The 23447-nt window shown below is 46.0% G+C and overlaps 1 protein-coding gene across 29 annotated transcripts in view; it reads left to right on the top strand.

The window, feature by feature from the left end:
- Nucleotides 1-23447, top strand: part of KALRN (kalirin RhoGEF kinase) — a gene marked incomplete at its 3' end in the record, with an annotated part of 605161 nt that overhangs the window by 480977 nt on the left and 100737 nt on the right. For 4 of the 29 annotated variants that reach the window (XM_084802101.1, XM_084802102.1, XM_084802103.1 and 1 more), the window contains exon 1: nucleotides 7425-7678. The exons of 22 other annotated variants lie outside the window; for them this stretch is intronic. In XM_084802101.1, the coding sequence (XP_084658227.1) occupies nucleotides 7594-7678 (85 nt within the window). In that variant the 5' untranslated portion in view covers nucleotides 7425-7593. Of the gene's footprint in view, nucleotides 1-7414; nucleotides 7679-23447 lie in introns of those variants that run through there. 3 more of the 29 variants (XM_084802098.1, XM_084802099.1, XM_084802100.1) reach the window with 3 other exon arrangements.

The raw sequence follows: 23447 nt of genomic DNA on the forward strand, positions 1-23447 counted from the left end.
AAAACAGTATCCCTGCAATAAGAGATGAGATATCTGTATATTGATAGAGAGGACAAGTAGGTGCCTGTGGTCACAGCCCATTGTGACTCAAGGCAGTGGCTAACCTGAAAGAAATGATAGTTACACTAGTGCCCCGAGCCAGACTTAGCATTGAGGAATCCCTGGTCCAGGACATCTGCAGGCCAACACCCCACGAGTACCTTGGGGTCTCCTCTTGGGTGTAGTAGAGTTGAAACTTGAAATGGACTGGTAGGTACGTAGGCAGACAGCCCAATTGATCTAAACTGCCGTCATCACTGATGACAATGACAAAAATAAGAGTGAGGCTTGGCCCCCTTGGAAATTAAGAACAATCTGAAGATACTGCTATAGCCTTGGGAGGGGGGGGGGAGGCACAGGGCAGGGTGGTAGGGTGGTTAGCCTGAACTTTGGAAGTAAGCAGGTAACTTTTTCAAAAAAACAAAAAAACTGAAATAAGTTAGTCATGTCCCATCCCGTCCCCCCATCCCCCTTCATGCCCTTCATCCCCCTCCGCCCCCCCCCCAACCCCCGGCCTCTCCTGTCCCTGTTTTCTCCTTCCTCTGTTGACTTCATCCCAATGCAGCTTCTTCCCTGGTTACAGGAAGATTGCCCTCAGATGCTTTAGGCTGACACTGTACCAATTTCAAAGTCTTCTGCAAAGAGATGCTGCTTTCTCACTTGTTCTCACTAAGCTCTCAAGGGTTATGCTTATTGCAAGAATTTGGATTCGGTGCTAAGTCTCATCTGAACCCTGTGACTGACATGCAAGCCCAGGCCTTGTTTGGACTCCTCTTTGGAGTTGGGGATGGGCAGGTCAGCCACAAGCCAAAACATGCTGTGTGCCAGGCTCTGTTCTAGACCCCAGGTAAACAAAAGCAATCCCCAACCTTGTGAAGGAAGGCCAGTGTCCTCAGAAAAAGATAAAAGGTATTAGTACGGAAAGAACCGTGCCTGGCAAGTAGCGAGGGAAATTGTCACGTTGAATGATTCTCACATTGTAATCTCTGTATCAAACCGGAGTCACCTGGGACCTTGCAACAAGGAAATTTCTGAGGTCCACTCCACACCAGTAAATCAGAAACTAGATTTGGGCAGGAATTTGTGCCTTAGCACGCCCTCCGTCTTATTCTGATGCACATCATAGCTTGCCAGTGGCCCTCCAGCTATGCAGCACATTCTAAGCCCCAGGGAACGTTTAAACCTCCTGATGCTCAGATGCTCTCCAAGTCAGTGAATCTGAACAAGAGACACTTGGCTGTTAATGCTTCCCAATCTTTCTTCAATGCTTGGAACCTCCTGGGGAGCCTGTAAAAGTACCTATGATTTGTAAAGCTCTCTGGTGATTCATTTTGGCTGCTGCGCTAAAAAGCCACTGTCCGTCATCATCCCTTCTAAGTTATCTTGAAAGCTCACCACGTCTAGGTGTAGGCTAGGCAATCTTGCTGCTGATTGTCAGGGCCTAGGCCAGATGTTTCCAGAGTGTCAGCCTCCTACTCAAGGCATTAAAATAAAGGCCCATACAGATTTGCAAAGTAGCAAGTGACAGTACAGATCAGAGAGAGCCGTGCTGTCAAGAGTTGGGCTACGTGATGCTATAGTTACATGATGGTGGCCTACACCAGTGAGGGTAAAGGCTAAGCAAGAACGCCAGGCAATTGCCTGAGGCTTCTTTTGATAGGCCCTAAAGGAAGGAGCATATTCTGTGTGGTTCTTTATTTTGACCAGCAGACATGAATTATATAACCTCTTTTCTATTACACACGTCCTTCTCCACAGTGCATCTGAATTTAATCATATGTATGCTCAAGTATGCCTGAGCATGAGATAGTAAACTCCCTTAAGAGTTCACAGGGAGGCCTGGAGAGATGGCTCAGAGGCTAAGAGCACTGGCTGCTCTTTCAAAGGTCCTGAGTTCAATTCCCAGCAACCACATGGTCGCCCATAACCATCTATAATGAGGTCTGGTGCCCTCTTCTGGCATGTAGGCAGAACACTGTATACATAATAAATAAAATTTTTAAAAAGGAGTTCACTGGGAGGACACAGTTTGCTTTACTGTACATACACCCAAAACTAGTCTCACTTGGATCAGTGCTCGCACCCTTGTATTTGGGCATAATACAATTGGAGCAAGATCGAATGGGTTTTCTATGAATTTGATACTTGTTAAAGGAAGGAGGAACAGCTGGCTTGTTAAGAAATTATACAGAATGGATGTTATAGAGCATTTAATTGTATAAATTACAATTGTGCTAAAAAATTGTAAATGTTATTATAAAATTATAACAATAGTATCTCATGATGAAGTAGGTGTTATTGTGCCCATTTAAAATAAGAACAATGAATTTTAAATAAATAACTTGCTCAATTAAAAAAAAAGGAAGGAGGAACTTCTTATATTGTATGGAGGAGGGTCTGCATTGAGCTCAATAAAGATGGGGGTCCAAGTTGCTAGGAGCATTGTTTGAGAGGTGTGCATGTGTGCATGGTTGCATGTGTGTTTTTAGTACACACAGGGGAGGGTCCTGAATTGTCATGTGCATTATTATAAAAGAGTCATGTGCTGTACGCTAGGGTGCTCAACACATGCCCACTGGATTGTAGGCGTTGGCTAGTCTTGTTGTGAGGACGGCAGTGGGACTCCTGGGTAATTGATGTTGAATCTTCAGCAGGAATTCCTTTTTTTTTTTTTTTTTTTTTTTTGTCTGAGACGGGGTCTCTCTGTGTGGCTCTGGCTACTAACTCACAGCGAATCGCCGACCTCTGCCTCCCAAGTGCTGGGGTTAAAGGTGTGAGCCACCACCACCTAGCTTCATATTGAGAGTAGAAGTGGACTTCTGGGTTATAAGAGCCAGTGGAAACAGGTGTGATGGGCCTGTGTCGCATCTACAGGACCTCCAGAGGGCCCACTGGCACTCTGATTTCTGAAGTAAGAGCTGGCCTTCACATTCTAAGGCAAGCCAGTTTCTATAAGATGATGCCATCAGTCTTTGGCAAAATATTGCAACAGAAAAATGATCTAATATCACCTAAAACAAAGGCTCACAGGTATGCTTAATTTAAAAGGACCTGATACTCACCAAGAAATTAGTATTATTATTACTATTGCTGCTGCTGCTGCTGCTGCTGCTACTACTACTACTACTACTACTACTACTACTACTGTTGTTGTTGTTGTTGTTGTTGTTGTTATTATTATTATTATTATTATTATTATTATTATTATTATTATTATTATTATAAAAACTGTGCTGGGCATGGAGCCAAAGGCTTCACACATGCTGTACCAGTAATATCACTGAGTACATCTAGGTCCTCACCAAAAGACAGGGTTTGTTTTGGGGGTTTTGTTTTGTTTTGGTTTTGGTTTTGGGGGTTTTTTTTGAGGCGTGGATTCTCTGTGTAGCCTTGGCTGTCCTGGACTCGCTTTGTAGACCGGGTTGGCCTCGAACTCACAGAGATCCACCTGCCTCTGCATCCCGGAGCGCTGGGATTACTGGTGTGCACCACCACCCCCAGCACCAGAAGACTTTTGAAGCATCTTTTAATTCTTATTATGATGTTACATATAAAAAATATCACAGAGGACCCCTATAGAGCGATATAATTTCTGTGTCAATTTTAAAAAGTAATTTCAAAAGAGAAACAATGTGCCAGAGTATCAAAGAGGTGGATTGGGTATTTAGTCAGATTATGGATCTTAACAGCAGATTAGTTACTTTTCTAGTAACTGTAACAAAGTACTAGACAAAAGCAACTTAGGAAAGGGACTTTGGGCTCATACTTCAAGGGTGGGACCATCAGAGCAGCAGGAGCATAAGGCAGTTGCTTATACTGCCTCTCCAGTCAAGAAGTAGAGGGATTGGCTATAAATATCAAGAGTAAATTAAAAAGAAATAGAAGGAGACAAATGATCCTTAGCCAACTGTCTCCTTTTTATTTAGTCCAGGGTCCTGGTATCTGGAATAGTGCTTGGCATATGCAATAATGCTTAGTATATGAAGTAGTACTTGTTATATACACCAGTGTTTGGTATATGCAATAGTACTTGGTATATACAATAGTGCTTGGTATATACAGTAGTGCTTGGTGTATACAGAAGTGCTTGGTATATACAGTAGTGCTTGGTATATACAGTAGTGCTTGGTATATACAGTAGTGCTTGGTGTATACAGAAGTGCTTGGTATATACAGTAGTACTTGGTATATACAGTAGCGCTTGGTATATACAGTAGCGCTTGGTGTATACAGTAGTGCTTGGTATATACAGAAGTGCTTGGTGTATACAGTAGTGCTTAGTATATACAGTAGCGCTTGGTGTATACAGAAGTGCTTGGTATATACAGTAGTGCTTGGTGTATACAGAAGTGCTTGGTATATACAGTAGTGCTTGGTATATACAGTAGCACTTGGTATATACAGTAGCGCTTGGTGTATACAGTACTTGGTATATACAGTAGTGCTTGGTATATACAGTAGTGCTTGGTGTATACAGTACTTGGTATATACAGTAGTGCTTGGTATATACAGTAGCGCTTGGTATATACAGTAGTGCTTGGTGTATACAGTAGTGCTTGGTGTATACAGAAGTGCTTGGTATGTACAGTAGTGCTTGGTATATACAGTAGTGCTTGGTATATACAGTAGCGCTTGGTATATACAGTAGCGCTTGGTGTATACAGTACTTGGTATATACAGTAGTGCTTGGTATATACAGTAGTGCTTGGTATATACAGTAGTGCTTGGTGTATACAGTACTTGGTATATACAGTAGTGCTTGGTATATACAGTAGCGCTTGGTATATACAGTAGTGCTTGGTGTATACAGTAGTGCTTGGTGTATACAGAAGTGCTTGGTATATACAGTAGTGCTTGGTATATACAGTAGTGCTTGGTGTATACAGTACTTGGTATATACAGTAGTGCTTGGTATATGTACTAGTGCTTGGTATATGCAATAAGTGTTTAGTATATGCTATAGTGCTTATTATATACACTAGTGTTTGGTATATGCAATGGTGCCTGGTATATGCAATAGTGCTTGATATTTACAATAATTCTTGGTATATGCAATAGAGCTTGGTATGTGCAATAGGCCTTGGTATGTGCAATAGTGCTTGATGTATACACTAATACTTGGCATATGCAATATTGCTTGATATATATAATAGTCCTTGTTATGTACAATAGTGCTTGGTGTATGCAATAATGCTTAGTATATGCAATATGGCTTTGTGCATGTAGGGTGGGCCTTCTCACTTCATCTAAGCCTATCTAAAAACTCCTTTAGAGATGTGCCTGGCCATTTGTTAACTCAATGGCTCTGGATCCTATCAAGTGGAAGAGGGAGCCCCAGGCACAGGCTTGTGAGTAGACCTGCCATTTCCCTGTTTCCTGTGTCAGAGGGAACAGTAGGAGCACCCTTCCCACCTGGAAGGCAGATGACCTTGACACTCTCTCTCTCTAGGACGTGTGGAGAGGTGGCAGGAGGATAGCACGTTCACAGGCTATGGAACAAAACTTTCCAGAGGGTTTCTTTAGAGCTAAGCCATTAAAGTATCCCAGTTAATTTTACCTCACAGACTCATCTTAAAGGTTTGCTGTTGTTTGGTCAGATAAACGGGCTTACATGTAGAGGAAACTGTTCGGCTTATGTGAGTGTTCCACACATGTCAACTGTGACTATGCATCAAGCCACGCTGGTCTCTTTCGCCATGTGGCAGATGCCTTCCCACATGGATGAACAAGGCCCAAGTCTGCGCGTGGTTCACACTGGAAGCCCCACATCCTGGTAACTCCTAAGGGCCCTCCCTCTTCTTTCTTCCCAGGAGAAATTCTTTCCCTGGATGATCAGACTGCTAGTTTCTGTTCCTCTCATCAGCATTCCCCCAGCTGCTACCTTTTCTTCTTTTGTCTTGCCTTTCTTTCTTTTCTTTTCTTTCTTTCTTTTTTGTTGTTGTTGTTGTTTTTATTTTGTTTTGTTTTGTTTATTTTGTGTTTTGCTTATGTAGCCCTGGCTGTCCTGGAACTTTCTCTGTACAGCAGGCTGGCCTCGGACTCAACAGAGATCCACCTGCCTCTTCCTTCCCAGCACTGGTATTAAAGGTGTGAGCCACCACGCCCAGCCCCCGTGTTAACTATTAAACTTAGGCTCTCATACATGCGAGGTTAGCCCTGAATCTCTAGTTCTCAGCCTATTTTTCTAAGGAATGCACATGCTTTAGGAATGTTTCATCCTTCTTCCAAGCCCTTTCCCCTAAAGCTGGCCGAAAACTAGTGGGAGCAATATACTGTGAGACAGATTTGTTCAGTGACTCAGGGCAAGGTCGGGTTGATGCTGTTCAGGTCAGCTTCAAGGGTGCTGGTAGACACCAAGCTTGGCCTTCAACCATGAAAAAGACATAAAGAAGAAAAGCATGGGGATGAACGAAAAGACAGATAAATCCTTGGTTGTAGTAGGGAGGAGACAGTGGGTGGGAGCCTCCCTCCTCGATAGGCTGGTGGGGTGCTTGAGTTGTACCTGCAGGCGTTCACTCACCTGAGAACTATCAACCACCGCCCCCTTTCATACACTTTTTAAAATAATTTATTCAGGTTGCATCCTGATTGTTATCCCCTCACTTGTATCTTCCCATCCCTCCCCTCTCCTTCCCCAGGAACAGGGTCGCCTGGGACTATTTAACACCACTTCCGTGTGTGTGTGTGTGTGTGTGTGTGTGTGTGTGTGTGTGTGTGTGTGTGTTTAAATTCTAGACAGGGTCTCTCTGTGCAGCCCAGGCTCGTGTTTAACTCTTGAGCCTCCAGGCCCAGCCTCCCTAGTAACCTGGCACCACGCCCACCTGGCTTTGTTTGGTTTTGTTTCTTTTCGTTTTAATGAGAAAGCTGAAGGTCAAAAATAGTGAATTGTCTAGGCTGAGGTCAGACAGAGTTAGTCAGTGGTGAAAGTGAGCTTTGAACTGCAGTTTTTATTATGCCAAACCCAGAAAGCTTGTGAACAACATTTTGATGGGGAAGCTGATAAGGAAGTGGGGGATCGCTGCATTAAAAGAAAGGAGGAATGGGGAAGGGATTTTTAATAGAGGAGATGAAGGGAAGCAGGTGGGGGGAATGTATTCTTTTGAGTCTTCCAATCTGCCCATCTTCCTCCACCTTTTTGACCCCGTGTAGCTCTGTATTATAAGCTAAAACCGATTACTACGGTGGCCTTTGGAAGTCTCACATAGGTATCTGTCCTGCAGCAGGGGCTCTAGGTGGCCGAGCCCTCAATACTTACAGGATACCATGTTTACGTGTTTTGTAAGGCTCTGGGACACCGCTAGCCAATTCCCCCAACAAACAGCTGGACCTTGAAACTCCGCCCCCTTAGGCCCTCCCTTGCCTCCAGGCCCCTCCCTCCTGCCTGAGGTGGCCCAACTCCCAGTCAGTCCCAGCACCGCTGGGGTGCGGGAGGATCACGGCGGCGGCGGGCGGGAACGGGACCTGGTTGGAGGGTGGCACCGAAGTTTCCTCCCGTCGTGCTCTCACCCTGGCTGGCCCCCGTGCCATGCCGGAGCACTGGGGGCACGCTGCAGCATGAAGGGTAGCGACCAGGCTTACACCCGAGGTCCCTCTTTGGGCTGGCTCTTTGCTAAGTGCTGCTGTTGCTTCCCTTGTAGAGGTGAGTGGCTTTTTGTCCAGGCCGGTGGGACTGAGAAGGGAACGCGGCGGCGAGGGCTTTAGGGAGAGCATGTGCGGTGCGCCGCTTTGGGCTTCCCAGGCAGCCTCTGAGTTGTAGTTTGGGGACGCGGTTACTTTCCAGCGACTTTGGACACGGGGGATGTGGGTATGGAGTGTGAGAAGAAGGGCTAGGTGGCGGAGGCGCGCACAATTCAGTGCTCGTTTATGTATGGATCTCAGCTTGGAGATTAACTGACTCCTGGCTGGAGGGATGTCTTTGACGTGTTTCCCAAGTGACAGCTTTCTTACGGACTGGAGATCACTTTTCTCTGCTTGGGCGTTCACAGGCCAATGTGGATTTACGACTTTGGGCCAGACTTTGGCTCATTAATTAACCAAGAACTCTTTTGAGGCGCCCAATTAAGACTATTTAATTATTCTGCTAATTTTAATGTCATTGGAGAGACTGGCAGGAAGCAACTAGTTTCCCCAAAGCAGCTTGCAAAACATGGTGAGAAGGATCCCAGAGGGAGGCTTTTATCTTTCACCCTGAAAATGTTTTTCCACCTTTGGCCTCTAGCCTACAGGACAGACCCTTCCTCACAAACTTGACAAATTCCCAGCCCTAAACAGACTACAGAGGGTCCCAAGCCAATAGAGTTCACATGGCTAGCAACGGATTCTTTCCGCGTCTTCAGTACTTTGAACAGCCTGAAACAGAGCTGTATCCAGCTCCTGACGGCTTTCAAGGGGAGGAGGGGTCTGAGTGATCAGGGACCGTTTCCTGAGTCTGGAAATGGAGGCTGGAAACTGGAAGGAGGAGTGTGACAGCAGGATCTGAGTGGACGTGTTTGCTCCGAAGGCTGTCCTGCCTGCCTTCGGGGAAGAGTTTCCAGGCAAGACTTGTTAGAAGTCCGTTTCCTTTCTAAGAGGAGTGCGGGGGTTTGTGGCGCTGCTTCTGTCCCCAGCAGCTGGCCTTCCTGGATCCACACGGGGCAGTGCTGTTTTGTGAATTGCCCTGGCTCTCCATTGCTGAGCAGAGGAGTGATGGGGCCTGGCGCCAGCCTGGGAATTCAGACTTTGGTGGCTGCAGGCTCTGTGGCTAGGAGGGGGGCGTGGGAAAGGGGATGTTGCTGCAGTTAGCTGGCGCTGCCATAGACCTCGGACTGCAGTTGTTGAGAGGCAATGAGAGCAGCTGACAAAGCGGCTCTCCCCCGCTCCTTCAGGCTGCTCCTCCTCCTTCTTTCCTAGATTTGAAAGGTGTGAGGATGGAGACTGAGCTCTGGCCTGTCTTGGAGGCTGGGCCGTGTGAGATAGCATCTAAGGAGTTTACACATCTGTGCACTCCCTCAGAATAGAGGGATGGGAGTCTCCACTCAGCCCCAGGGCTTCAATTCGGCCAACGGAGAGGATGAGATAAGCATTGAAGCTGTCTGCATCACCTTGCCTGGAGCCCAGAACTTTATGGGATGGTGCCCCACTGCAGAAGGGCACAGGGAGAGGTTCCATGGAGAGAGTTCATGGCAGGAATTATCTGCCTGCCTCCTCAGTGGAACCAGTTTCTCGGGTCTTACAGACCTACTGCCATTGAAAGGCAGTCTCCCTGCTTCCCCTCTTAAATAATGACATCATTTTGTCTCTTTCCCTGCTTCTGAGAGAATTTGCGCTTTCGCTGCCTGACTCTGAAACTCATGGGTCAGAGCCACAGCTGTGTGGTTCCTAGATAAGTGGGCTTTGGCACACTGGTTACCAGTCATCAGAATGTAAAGAACTCGAGACCCAGCAGCACAAAGTAAAAGGAATTAAGAAGTGGAAGGTTCGAGGCTTTTTTTTTCTTTTCTTTTCTTTTCCTTGAATCTTAGGGGGAGTCATATTGAATTTCTCTGGGCAAACCTATGTGATTTTAGTTGGTGTCACTAAGAGGAAAAAGTCAGGGATTCAGTAAATGCCCGTCTGTGACCTATACGTTTCACATTTGAGGAAAGAATGCACTCAGTTGAGCTAATCTCTTGGTTTGGAAAAGTGAGGTTTCCCCCTTTGCTTGTTGTTTATATTTTGGTTCTGTCAGGTACAGGAACATCACAAATTTAAGGAGAGAGGATCTTTCTTTCCTACCTTGAAATCTAGTGTTAAAGGAAACTAATAAAAGCTTTACCCCCTTTCTTATAAAGAAATAGTGATGAGGTAAAGAAGAAAAATGAGAGACATTTGCAGCTGCCTCTTTGAAAGTGAAAACAAACAAGAGTGAAATAATGGCCTAAAAAGAAAGAAATAGCAGCATGCATGTGTCCGAAGGGCCGTAAATCATTACTGTTACTCTCTGTGGGGGGGAGAGAGCAACGGGACATAACTGGGCATTGCTGTGGCTAGCCAAACTGTCCTTTAAGACTGAAGAAGCAGGTCAGTTTAAGAGAATTTTTTAGTTAGCTTAAACTTTAAGGAGGAAACAGAAACAAAAACAAAAAACCTGGGCTAGCAAGATGGCTCAGTTGGTAAAAGTTCCTGCTGTGATGCCTGGCTACCTGAATTTAATCCCTGGAACTCACGTGGTAGATGTAGAGGACCAATTCTTTCCAGTTGTCCTCTGGCCTGCACATGCAAGCTGCGTTATGTACACACTCACCACTACTATAAATAAATATATATATATATACACATATATATGTATATATATTTAACTTAAAAAAATAACTAAAGCTGGGCGATGGTGGCGCATGCCTTTAATCCCAGCAGTTGAAAGGCAAAGGCAGGTAGTTCAAGGCCAGCCTGATCTACAGAGTGAGTTCTAGGACAGCCAGGGCTACACGGAAACCCTGTCTCAAAAACAAACAAACAAACAAACAAAAAACCCAAACCGAAGAAAACTGTTCAAACTTCACCCAGAGTGACAAAAAGCCCTTCAAACCACTTGAAGGCTCTGTGTCCCACAGAATTTTGTGACTTAGCTCATGGAGCCCAGATCCTTCTAGGAGGAAGCAATGTTAGAACCCCCAATTTTCCAGTCAGCCTGTAATTGGCTTTAGATATGTGGACAAGACTCCCTCTGGCAAGCCTCTCCCCACCTCCATTCAGCCTTCTCACCATGCACAGCGTCTCATTTACTGTGTCCATGCCCTTGGATGTGGAGCCCGGTGCTGTCACGCCTTTCCACTCACACTGACACGGGCTAAGTCTCTCAGGCCAGGGTGGTGATGACTTAGTCTGGATGAATCAACTCACTCGTGGGGTGCCATGGCCCATTCAGGACAGTGGGAGTTAGTTTCTTCTTGGCTTTAATATCAGAGGGTATGGATCTAGAGAGTCACAGGGTATCCAAGGTCATCCTCGTCTTTATTTATCTTAACTTTTTCTATCTTTTCCCAGACTCCCTAAACCAGAAACCTTATGACTTGATGTGATACAGCTCAGTTTATAAACTGCACTTAATGTGTGAAACCACAACACCAAATTCCTTCAGAAAGGTGTTGCTAACCTGGAAGAGGTACCTTATGACACTTTAACTCACTATACAAGGGGCAAAACTTCTGATACCAGCGTGCATTATCTCTTCATCTTCTAGAAATTATTTTAACCATGAAAACTCATTTTACCATTTGGCATTTATTTTTTTCCCCAATATACCTCTTGGGTCCCCTCAGACCCCATGGAGATACCCTAATCTGGGAAGAGGCACCACATATAAAAACTGTCCCCAACTCAAGTCCTGTGCTGTTCGTCTCATATCTGACTTCCATGTCTCTTCTAACTCTAACTAACGAGAAGTAATGGGATATCAGCCGTTACCTAGATAACAGTAGGAGCTGCTTGGTTGAGTCCTATTTGGGATAGAAAGTTTAACATGCAGTCCCTGTATCTGTTAGATAGTTAGTTAGTTAGTTAGTTAGTTAGTTAGTTAGTTAGTTAGTTAGTTAGTAGAGAAGTCCTGTCTCAAAAAACCGAAACAAAACAAAAACCTAATGTTACATTTTAATAACTGTTTCAGGCATGATAGTGCATTACTTTTAATCCCAGCACTCAGGAGACAGAGGCAGGTGGATCTCTGTAAATTCGAAACCAGCCTGGTCTACAAAGTGAGTCCAGGACAGCCTAGGCTACACAGAGAAACCCTGTCTCTCTCTCTCTCTCTCTCTTTTTCCCCCCAAGACGGGGTTTCTCTATGTAGCCTTGGCTGTCCTGGACTCGCTTTGTAGACCAGGCAGGCCTCGAACTCACAGCAATCCGCCTGCCTCTGCCTCCCGAGTGCTGGGATTAAAGGCGTGCGTCACCATGCCCGGCTGAACTCTCTCTACACTGAGATACACAGTGTGTCACAGGGTGATTAAGGGCAGACAGGGAATAAACAATAGATCCAGAACCCATCCTGACAACCTGGCTTGCACATCTGGACTTTTAAACGCTTTTTTTTAAATGTAATAACTCACCTAACTCCAGTTTGTATTGTTCAATACTTCTGGGTATGGGGCCATCTTCTGGAGCACAGTAGACTTACCAAGAGCCACACCCTTAAAGAAAACCTAGTATCCCTCCCGCAGGAGCTATTAGCTGTTGGCAGTTCATTAGTTAGGGGTGAGGACTCATAAGCCCCTGCCTGCTCCATGAAGGACATTGCGCAGGCAACCCCAGCCGCTTTGAGTCCGTGAGTACAGTGGTCCTGTCGTGTCCAGTTTGCACCGGTCCTTCCCAACCTCTGGCTCGTAGACTCTTTCTGCCCTTCCATGGAGACCCCCTTGGGGAGGTGGTGTGACACAGAGATCCACTTGTGGCTGAGGACTCCGTAATCACTTGCCCTCTGCACCTTGACTGGTTTGAGTTCTTGCGTTAACCACTGTGCACTGCACAAACCTTTCTGCTGATGTGTGAGAACTGCTCTGATCTACAGGTAGAAAGATAGGACACCAGATGTCAATTTGATATGCTGTCCATTTGGCAAAATAATAGTAGCCCATGAGATTCACAAACATGGGTTCTTAGCCAGATTTGCCAAAGCCAAGCAGTTGGTTGCCATTATAGCATCAGGACCACTACTGCAACCATGCCTACCTTGCACCAGCGGTCATTACTGCAATTCATGCTGGGTGAGAGCATTAGTGACTTTTTCCTCCCAAAGCCTGCATAGTACCTTTTAGCACTATGAAATCTAGCCAGCAGGGGAAAGCTTCCTGGTCAGTACCAACTTGACTTCTCCACATCCTGTGTCCAGTGTGTCTTCATCAATAGGATCATTCTGGTTTGCCCTGTCTCTTAAGACCACTGCTCCTCTTCAGTGACTCCAGGCTTTGTGTTCTCCCCTTCAGATAAAACCCCAGGCCCAGTCCAAGCATTCCCAAAGATTCCTGAAGATGGCAAGGGGCTGAAACCTGGAAGGAGGGGGGAAAGGGTGGGAGTCGGGGGCCTTCTCAAACTGAAGTGCTGAAGGGGAAGTTAGACCCAGAAGGAGGCCCGATTGAGCACACTTTCCTAGAGGAAGAAAAGGACCAGCCCAGCCACTAGGAGCAGAACTAGAAACCCTTCTCAGGAATCCTTTCTCCTCTCCATTTCCTGGGCATGTGGCATCTCTTCACTGAGATCACTCCCCAGCAGAAGCTTGGATGTAATGGTACCCTCTGCCTGGTTTGCTCTGAAGTCTCTCCTATGACAGTGTATGCCAGAGTGGCTCTTCATCGTTCCTCGTAAACATTCGTGTGATTTTGTTGTTGTTGTTGTTGTTTGTTTGTTTGTTTGTTTTGACCCCTGGTTTTGTTTCATTAAAAGAAAACTCCTTTTCTTGTCTAGTTATTTATTTATAAGAGACTTAGGTTGTCCCGGGTTGGCCTCAGATTCCTGGGCTCAAACCATCCTTCTGCCTCAGCCTTCTAGTTAGTGGGAACCATAGGCCTGTATCCTTACTGCGTATCCTTTCAGGTGGACATGAATCTATGCAAGGCATTCCTCCCATCCCCTCTGGGGCTGCGCCTGGTGTTTTCATTCAGTTGACCGATGACCGCGTGTTAGCCCTGAACTAGATACCTGGGGGAGGATGGCAGTCCCGGTGCTCACTCCAGCGGGCTGTTGAGGATCTGCTAAGATGATGTCTATGAAGGACTCAGCATAACACCAGGCATGGGATGGGCTTTTAAAGTGTTGCTGTTAATGACGACAGTACACTAGACATAGACTCTGGCCTCTGGGTCATAAAAGTGTAAAGCTGCATTCTGAAACTATTTAACGGTCTTGGCTCAAACTATGGCCACTGGGTTTCAGTGTCGTGGGACTGCCAAAGTAGGAGACAAAAAATTTGTCGTCGTCTTCTTCTTCTTCTTCTTCTTCTTCTTCTTCTTCTTCTTCTTCTTCTTCTTCTTCTTCTTCTTTAATTAAATCAGTTTAAAAACCTACTAGTACTGCTAGTGTCATAATCATTTTATTCCATAAAAGAATCAACTGAGGACCCTAGGTGACCCCAAGTTGCCCTTCTTCTGTGCAGGAACACAGGTTTTGTTATTGCTAGGGGTGGAAGCCAGGGCCTCATCACATACACTAGGCAAGTACTCTGTCCCATCACTTCATTTTGAAAGTTTAGATCTCAGGAGCTAACATTCTCTAAAAAGAAAAAGCCATTTTTCTCCTGTTCCTGGGCCTCAGCTGGCAATCTAATAGAAAGACATGCCTGCCCATGAACAGCTAGTGTGTGTGCGCGCCCTTCTTCACACTGTTTCTGCCCTAGATTTGGTGGGAAACTACACTGGCCCCCACCCCCCAAAGGCTATTATTGCAGGCCCTGAGGGTCCGAGTGCTCAGCTGACATTTGGACAGGATCACCTATTTCATTCACAGGTAGGGAGTAAGATGTGCCTTGGCTACCTGCCTGGTCTTTTCCAGTGACTAATGGAACTCATCTTTCTGCTTTTTCAGAGGCAGTACAACTTTCTGTGTGACACTTCCGGGAAGGAGGGGAGCCCAGGTTACACCCTGAAGTGACTGAGAGGCTGCCATGGCTTTGCCCATAAAAGAGCAAAGCTTAAGGGTTTCTGAGCCTGTTCTGCCACATTCTTCCTGTTCCGCTGGTGACTCAAGTTAGAAGGAAGGGAAGCCCCTTCTGCTGCTGGGTTGAAGCAGAAGCTATTTTGTTTGCCGCTCTGCCTTGGGTTCCCATGGCTGCTGGCATGCTCTTCCTTTCTCGGAGCCCCTGCGCATCCGCAGGTCTCAGGACACAGTTTCTCTACCGCCTGCATTAGAATCTGCTTGTTGTGGATAAAGGGTTATCACAGCCCCAGTGCTGTGAAGCAAGAGGCTCCCGCTTGGCAGAATGCCTGGCAGTAGAAGTGACCAAGTGTGCTCAGTCAGGACAATGGCAGACGTGCTAGTCTGAGCCCTCAAACGCTTACTGCTTGTGATTTAACAAGCTCCCCAGGTGGTTGTAGCTCCCTGGGGTGAGACACAAAGGCTTGGTACCACTGACCTGGTGGGGACCCATGTTTCCTTTTTGGCTTTTCTTTCACTTTTTAGTTTCTTCTTTTCTATCTTCTCTTTCCACCCTCTTTCCCCTCCCTCTCCCTTCCTCCTGCTCCCCGAAAGAAAAAGCATCCTATAATGAGAAGGCTATCTCTCTCCTGGGGAATTCTTGTTTAGGGAAGTCAAGAGGCCTCCTTGCCAGGCCGGGTGGTGCACGTCCCTTAATCTCAGCATTCAGGAGGCAGAGGCGGGCAGATCTCTGTGAGTTCGAAGCCAGCCTGGTCTACAAAGAGGGTTCCAGGACAGCCAGGGCTGTTACATAGAGAAACTCTGTCTCAGAAAAACAAAAAAAAAACATAAAGGAAGCATCCTTGCCATTCACTGTCCCTGGGTGGGGGCTGGGTGGGGGCTGAGTAGGAGAGGGAATAAGACCAGGCCCTTCCATGCTTTGGGGTTTCAGGAGCTCATGGGGTGAGAGTCCAATAAGAGAGGTGTGGGTGTCTCCTCACCTCAAAGAACTTTGTTGCTCCCACTTATTTTCCTTATTGTGGTCACAGCAAAACCAAAGGAAAGCTATTTTTCTGAGACGGGTTCTCTACATAGCCCTGGCTGTCCTGGAACTTGCTCTGTAGACCAGGCTGGCCTGGCACTCAGAGATCCGCCTGCCTCTGCCTCCCGAGCGCTGGTAGTAAAGGCAGGATGGAGACGGAACCCAGAGCAGTTGACACACTGGGCAGTGGCACTGTCGGTAAGTCCTGTCCTCAGCCCTCCTGGATATCTGTGCGGCCAAGGCGCTGCTCTGCAGACAGACTTGAGCTTGTACACTGTTGGTCGGAGTTACGTGTAGTGGTTAAATGTGTGCAGGTGTGAAGGAGGGCCGGGTTTAGGAGGCAGATGTGTCTCAGATCGGACGATGTGGACACACACTGCTAGGCCCGGAGCTTGTCTCCATTTCTGCAGAGGTACGAATTTTCCCCACGTAGACCTGTCCCCTGAGGTTGGAGCTGCAGGGATAACCCTCCCGCCTCTCCTCAGTCATGTGATTAAGCTCAAAAAGCAGGTTCAAGAGTTTTGTGTTTCTAATCTTTGAGGCATTCCTTGAAATATAGGCCATTAAATTCGTGTAAATGAGAAGGAAGCATTGATTTATTTCCTGTCTAGAAAAAAAAGTTGTTAAATGGAAAAAAATTAAATATAGGCAAATGAAGATAAAATTGCATCACCTAAAGACAATGTCTAGTGTAGGGGTTCTCAACCTCCCTAATGCTGTGACCCTTTAATAGAGTTCCTCATGTTGGGGGTGACCCCCTACCATAACATTATTTTCATTGCTACTTTGTAACTGTAATTTTGCTGAGCAATGTCTCAGTTCCTAAGACTATCTAAAATATGAGTTTTCCAACAGTCGCAACCCACTGGTTGAGAGTTGCCCTGTGTGTGTGTGTGTGTGTGTGTGTGTGTGTGTGTGTGTGTGTACACGCGCACATGTGCAAGGCTTATAAAAGTCTCAACTTGGAGAACAGATTACTAAACCACTGGTAGCTTGAGACTGGACCATGTTCATCCTTCCGCAGAAGGAACCAGACACAGCATAACAGAACTCTCTATTTCATTTGAGTACTGTTAGGTCGCAAGCCTGGGACCAATAGCAAACCAAGGCACCTATTTAACATAGCAAAACGGACCTGACCATCAGGTTCTCCCAGCATCCCTCAGTCCCTACTTGTTACAGGTATGGCTGGCGTATCCTGCCCCCTATCCTGAGCTCCTCAGCCAGCAGCTCTTCCTCATTCACTCAGGGCTCTCTCAGATGTTTCTGCCTCTCCCTCATACGTACAATAAATCTCTTCCACCACACCTAGGAGTAGTCATGTCCTTCTTTTATTTCCTGTTTTTTTTTTCTTACATTTATCTAGTCCTAAAACCCAGGTCTGCTGTGGTATGTCAAGTAAGCACCTCTGTTAGCTGTTTGTCCTTGGTTTGAGGCCTAACAAATACTAATAGATGCTTTTTAGTTGTCTATCAGTATGAATTGTTCATAGTTAATCAACCTCCTTATTTCAAGTGGTGTCTCAGGTTTGCTCCACACAGTATTATAATGACACGTGCGCATACCTGCGTCCTGAGGACAGACAGATCAGAGAGAGGGTTCTTTGAGTAGGGGATAGCTGGACTTGAAGGCTCATTTATTGCCAGTAGCTTCATTCCCTCTGAAAGGAACGGTGTGCTGTTTTGCTTAGGATTATGAAAAGCACCCTCTGGAACTTGGAATTTCATGGCTCCCCAACTGTTTACTTTTGTTTACATTTTCCGAATTAGCTTAATTCTTTTATATGAGAAAAATGCCCCCGGCTCAGAGTATAACAAACTAATACCTTTGCTTCTTGGGCTATGTATTAATATACAGAGTATAAAAATAGAACTGTATTTTGTGGTTCTGTATTGCATGGTAACAGATTGCAGTAGTTGAGAGGTTAGATGGAAGTGTCACAGTAAATCAACTACTTTTATGCTCACCACCTTAAGTATAACTACTTGTACAACTTATTTTTTCTTAGTTTTTTTTTTTCTGGAAAATAGAAATGACCATGGAATGTATCTGTGGAGGGTATTTGTTTTTTGAATTTGTCATTGACACATACAAGTCACCCGGGCGGGCTTGTTGTAAGTGGGAGGGAAGGGTTAATTTGTATGCATCACCTGAAAGTCCTTAGACTGTGCCAAGTGTCAAGTTCATATGATTTCAGCAGTCCCTTAATCACGTGGGAAATCAAGGCACATACTTTCTGTGTCACTCCAAAAATTTGGGAGTATGGACGTTAGACTAGAGCTCATAGAAAATTCTAGATGTCTCTGTGCTCTCAAGCATTTTGCAGTCCAGCTTGGAAACTGATCCATAAGTGTGACACAGTTACAGCAAACAAGCAGAAAGTCAGTCACCAAGCACAAGAAGGCTGACACCCCAAGTTCCTATCTGGTGGCTCATTAATGTAACTGAGCAGAAGCTAACAGGGTCCTCTGGGAGATGGGATAAAAGACACGGGCTTTTAACGGGCTGCGATTTCACGTGAATAGTGAAGCATAAGCATTCAGAGGACCACAAAGAAAGCAGGTTAGAGCTGTCTTCTAGAGCTGTCCTGTTAAATCTATCCACTGCTACCTGGGCTTCTGGGGGCTTGAAATGAAGCTAGTTCACACTGGGATGTCCCTCTGCTGCCTGCACACACCAGGTTTCAAAGACACAGTATCTTTAAAAAAAAAAAAAAAAGTGGAGTGCTTCAATTTTCCGTGATGGATTGCATGTTAGCATGGAGATAATATTCAGCAGGTACTTACTGTGTCGAGTGTCATACACTACACTTCCATCTCTTTCTATTTTTTGATGGAAATTGGGGCGATGACATCACACATCATACTAACGATAGCAGATTACTTGGCCTTTGGAGGGAGGGTGGCGAAAAGCAGAATGCATGTGCTCCTTTTGTTTGTGGAGATAGAGACTGTAGCCAGACTGGATCTGGCTGAGGGGGAGCCGAGCTCTTTGGAAAAAAATCTAGGACAGCAGGAACCCTGTGAAACTGGAATTTCCTCCCAGATTCCTGGAACTGTGCCTTAAGCAAAAACCTTTTCCATGGTAGCAACTTAATCTGGTGTTCATAAATGTGTGCAGAGACTCTGGGGACCCTCTACCGTTCTGGAGACCCAAATCCACCTGAAACTACGACTTAGTTCTCAACAACCAAGAGCGGAGAGCTAGGTCTAGCTGGCCTATTCCATGTAAGTCTGCCAGAGCGGCCTGGAGTACCCAAGCAAGACAGAAGACTTTTTAAGAATTCCAAGGGTCCTGCCCAAACTATGGCACCAGCCAAGGAAAATACGTGCAGTAAACTTGGAACCCCTACCCAGATCTAGCCAATGGACAGGACAGTCTCCACAGTTGAGTGGAGAGTGGGATATGACTTTCACACGAACTCTGGTGCCCCATATTTGACCACGTCCCCTGGATTGGGGAGGCCTGGTGGCACTCAGAGGAAGGATAGCAGGCTACCAAGAAGGGACTTGATACCCTATGAGCATATACAGGGGGAGGAGGTCCCCCTAAGTCACAGTCATAGGGGAGGGGAGTAAGGGGAAAATGGGAGGGAGGGAGGAATGGGAGGATACAAGGGATGGGATAACAATTGAGATGTAATATGAATAAATTAATAAAATATATTTTAAAAAAAGAATTCCAAGAGGCTTCCTATAACCCTTCCAGGCCAGATAGAAGGACAGACGAGTGCTAACCTGACACCAGGTGTGGACACCCAGTGTGGTCCAGTCAAACTGAGGACTGTGAAGTCCTCACAGAAGCCCAACAAGGCCTGGGCCTCCTAGAGTGTGCCTGACTCTAGTCTTGGGTAATTCCTCAAAGGACTTGGATATAAACAGAAACCAAAGTAGAACTAAGCTCTGCTCTCATCTGTTTACAATGTAGACGGAGCCATGGATTAGGTTCTTGTATGCGCATGTACATGCGTGCGTACATATATTTTACACACATACTTTTCTGGGTGCTCTCAAGTAAAAATAAAAATAAATAGGACAATGAGAATGTCCCTTGGCAGAGGGTGGAGGTGGGTTTTCTTTGGGCGACTAGTTGTGTTGCTACCTTTCATTGGGTCCCTTTGCAGTCTGGGCCGTGTCTTTTGTCTCTTGGGAAGTCTTCCAGATGACCCTGTTAGCTTCTGCTCAATTACACTAATGAGCCACCAGATAGGAAGTTGGGATGTCAGCCTTCTTGTTCTTGGTGACTGACTCTTCCTGCTTGTTTGCTATAACTGTTTCATATTTATGGATCAGGATCAGTTTTGGGAGTACAGGGATCAGGATCGTTTTTGGGAGCACAGAGACATTTAGAATTTTCTATGAGCTCTCTAGTCTAATGTCCATATTCCCAAAAATTTGGAGTGACACAGAAAGTGTATATTTAGAGTCTTTCCAAAAGGTCTTGCTATGTATTATGGGAAAATACAAACGAAATCATGTCAGCACAGGCCAAAAGGCTCAGCACCTTGCTTGAAGCTGGCTCGTTTCAGTGGCTCAGATAGGCTGGGCACAGTGTCACACTGCAGTCGCAACACCGGGACAATATCCTGAACCCAGAAGGTCACGGCCAGCACACAGAGAGGGTCTCATCTCAGAAAAGAAGAGAATCAAGAGCTCACATGAAATTCTTTGCTCTGCAACCCCCTGAACATCCTGGTGGCGCCTTTTTACTTCCTACTTGGTGACCTCAGTCCCCATGGAGCTGTCAACCTGTGACCTGAACCTCATCTTAGATAGCTCACCCCTGGGATTTACATTAAAAGCAGCAGATTCCCATGCTGCCCCTTCCATAGCTGCTGCCTCTCACAGCCCCACCCCTACCAGTCATGACCCACATCACAGATGTGTCTAAGTGCCCCTCTTTGCGTAGCTGTAGATCTGGTGTGGACCATTGTTCTAAGTCAATTCTGAGATCTTACCCACTTCCTATCTCAGAAAGGGCTTTAGCAGCCAGAGATGAGACGGCTCAGAGATTAAAAACACTGGCTGCTCTTCCTGAAGATTTGGGTTTGATTCTGAGTACCTATGTGGCAGCTCACAACAGCCTACAACTCCAATTCTAGGGTGTCTGACACCCTCTTCTGTCCTTCACAGACACTGTGTGCATGTAGTACACAGGCTTGCATGCAGGCCAAACATCCATACACATAACAATAAGGTTTTAAAAAACAAAGATCCAGAGACAGCCCTGCCTGTTTGTTCACTTGGGTTCTGCTGGGGGCAGAAACCTCAGCAACCCTTGTAAGTTTTGTTTCTAATTTTTAATCTTCCATTTCTTTGCCATTTGGTTTAACAATTCTGTCCCTTCCCCCCGAAGCCTAACTAACAAATAGTACTTCCATTGGAGAGTCTCAGCAGCCATTCCTGCTGTAGTGACTGCATCTCTCCTCACATAGCTGGTGATCCGGCTCAGTCCCAGGGAGGTGGTCAGGTCTAAATTTAACTCCGAGCCTTCTGCCAAGCTAGGCAAGCCAGGGCTGTGAGAGCAAAACCAGAGCTGGACCGTTCCCAGGGTGTGTGTATGTGTGGGAGGTCGAGGGGAAGGTGGGTGAGCCTTCCCAAAAGCCTAAAGAGCCCTGGGAGAAGAGGAGGAGGAGGTCAGGGTGGGGAGGGCCACTGGCATCACAGGAGACAGTTGGCCTTTATCCTAGCCTAGTTGGCTGGGTCCCTTAGAGAAAGTCCTTCACATTCTCAACCCTCTCAGATTCCTCCCATTGTAAAAAGTGTGGGTGACATGACTTAGTGGGATTATAATTGCCATGGCTACTTGCCAAACATTATGCCACAATTATGTGCCTTCACCTTTGTCTCCTAATCCAAAGACAACCCGTCCCAAGTTAATGAGACACAACCTGCTCGTTGTACACGTTGACAGGCTGCTGGCTTGCATCTTTATTCGCCTTGGCATGTCCCTCCGTATCAACGGGTGTGTATGGCAGAGACAGCACAGGACCAGCGTCTGAAGTCCTCTTTGTAGAATAGCTTTGCCAAGTCAGGCACTGAAAATGTGTAGCCGCAAAGCACCGAGGCCAGTTTAGTTTGTAAAATTAGCCACCCTTCCCAGCACAGTCATGTTTAGCACTCTGCCCTGAAGTGTGTATGCGCGGAGCTTCTAGAGTGGGGTCAGACTGTGTCTCAAACGGCGTCATCTCTGTTTCCGTCTGATCTGTGACAGATGTTTAGGAAGCAGGTCCCAAGACAAGTTGGAGAAGCTGGGCTGAGTTTCTGTGTTTGTACAAAGTGCCCTCACTGCAAGTGAAGAGGGAAAAAAGACCACAAAGCTTTTGTGGGGAAGTGCCTGGTTAGTGTCACAAGTAGCCTTCACTGAGAAAGGAATGTAGGTCAGCCAGCTCTGTGGGGCTCATCTGTCTTTTTTTTTTTTTCTAGTAAAAGAGCTATTCCTAGGCAATTCTTTTCGCTCAAGTCTCTAAGACCCAAGAGGACCAAACTGAGATTCTTTCCCGGCATTAGTGCTCCCTAAATGTGCCGACTCCGGTTATTTGACTTCCATAGGCCAGTTTTTTCCCCTGGTCTGCTTTGTTGTGAGGATGCAGGTGACAACACACCCGAGCACAGAGGATGATGCACCCAGCAGATGCTAGCTTGAGGGGAGTAGCCTTCTCCCCGTTGCCAGGTGTTTCTTGCCTTTACGAGGCCTTAGTTCCAAACAAGCTCTTAAGTGGCATGGAGGTGGACAAGTGAGCATTTCTTAACGCTTTCAAGGAAACAGGCACGTGACGCAGGCCGTCTGTATGGGCCTTTTGCCTAATCTTTGGGTCGCAAGAGCCTCTCCATGGTTGACCTATAGATCTTGGGCTGATTCAAGGTGACACTTCTACTAAGACTGGTCCCCTCTCAAGTCCTAGAGGCCAATGTGTTGGATGCCTTTTTAAAACTTTTTCTTCTTTTCCTATGTTTGTACATATGGTCTATGTGTGCATGTGTTTGTATGTTGACTTGTGTATGGATGAATGTGTGTATGCGCGTTCATGTAGAAGCCCAGATTTGATGTCAGGACTCTTCCTCTGTAATCTTTAGGAACCAGGCTACCGCAGTCTAACTCAGAGCTTGCTAATACCATAGTCTCGATAGCCAGCTTGCTCTTAGGAGCCCATCTCTGTCTTCTAGAGTGATAGGTGTGTGCTGCCGTGGCCAGTTGTGCCTGGCATCTGTGTGGGTTCTGGGGATCCAAGCTCCAGGCCTCATGCTTGCAAGGCACACTGTTGATCTGCTGAGCCCTGTGCTGCTGGAATCTTTTTATTTATTTATTTTTTTAATTTTATGTATAAGTGCTCTATCCGCATGTACACCTGCACTCCAGAAGAGGGCATCAGATCCCATTATAGATGGTTGTGAGCCACCATGTAGTTGCTAGGAATTGAGCTCAGGACCTCCGGAAGAGCAGACAATACTCCGCTAAGCCATCTCTCCAGCATCTCTCCCCCTACCCATGTTGGATTCTTTAGGCAGATTTTTTTTTTGACAAGCCATTACTAAGGCACTTCACATTTGTTCATTGCGTGCCACTAACTCTACATCTGTGTTCAAAGCAGATCCTCTTAGACGTATTCTTTTAATTACTATAGTTATATGCTTGGCTCTGGTAAATGTCTGACCTGCCATTTACATCTATTTAATTTCTGTCTGTCACCAAACTAGAGCTTTTATATTTAATAACCACATTTCTCACTTTTATACAAAAACAAAGAAATTTGATTCTTTGTGAGAGTATACTATTGGTTAAGTTAGTCTTT

Source organism: Acomys minous (genome assembly GCF_964271855.1).
Source record: "Acomys minous genome assembly, chromosome: 11".
Classification (NCBI taxonomy): domain Eukaryota; kingdom Metazoa; phylum Chordata; class Mammalia; order Rodentia; family Muridae; genus Acomys; species Acomys minous.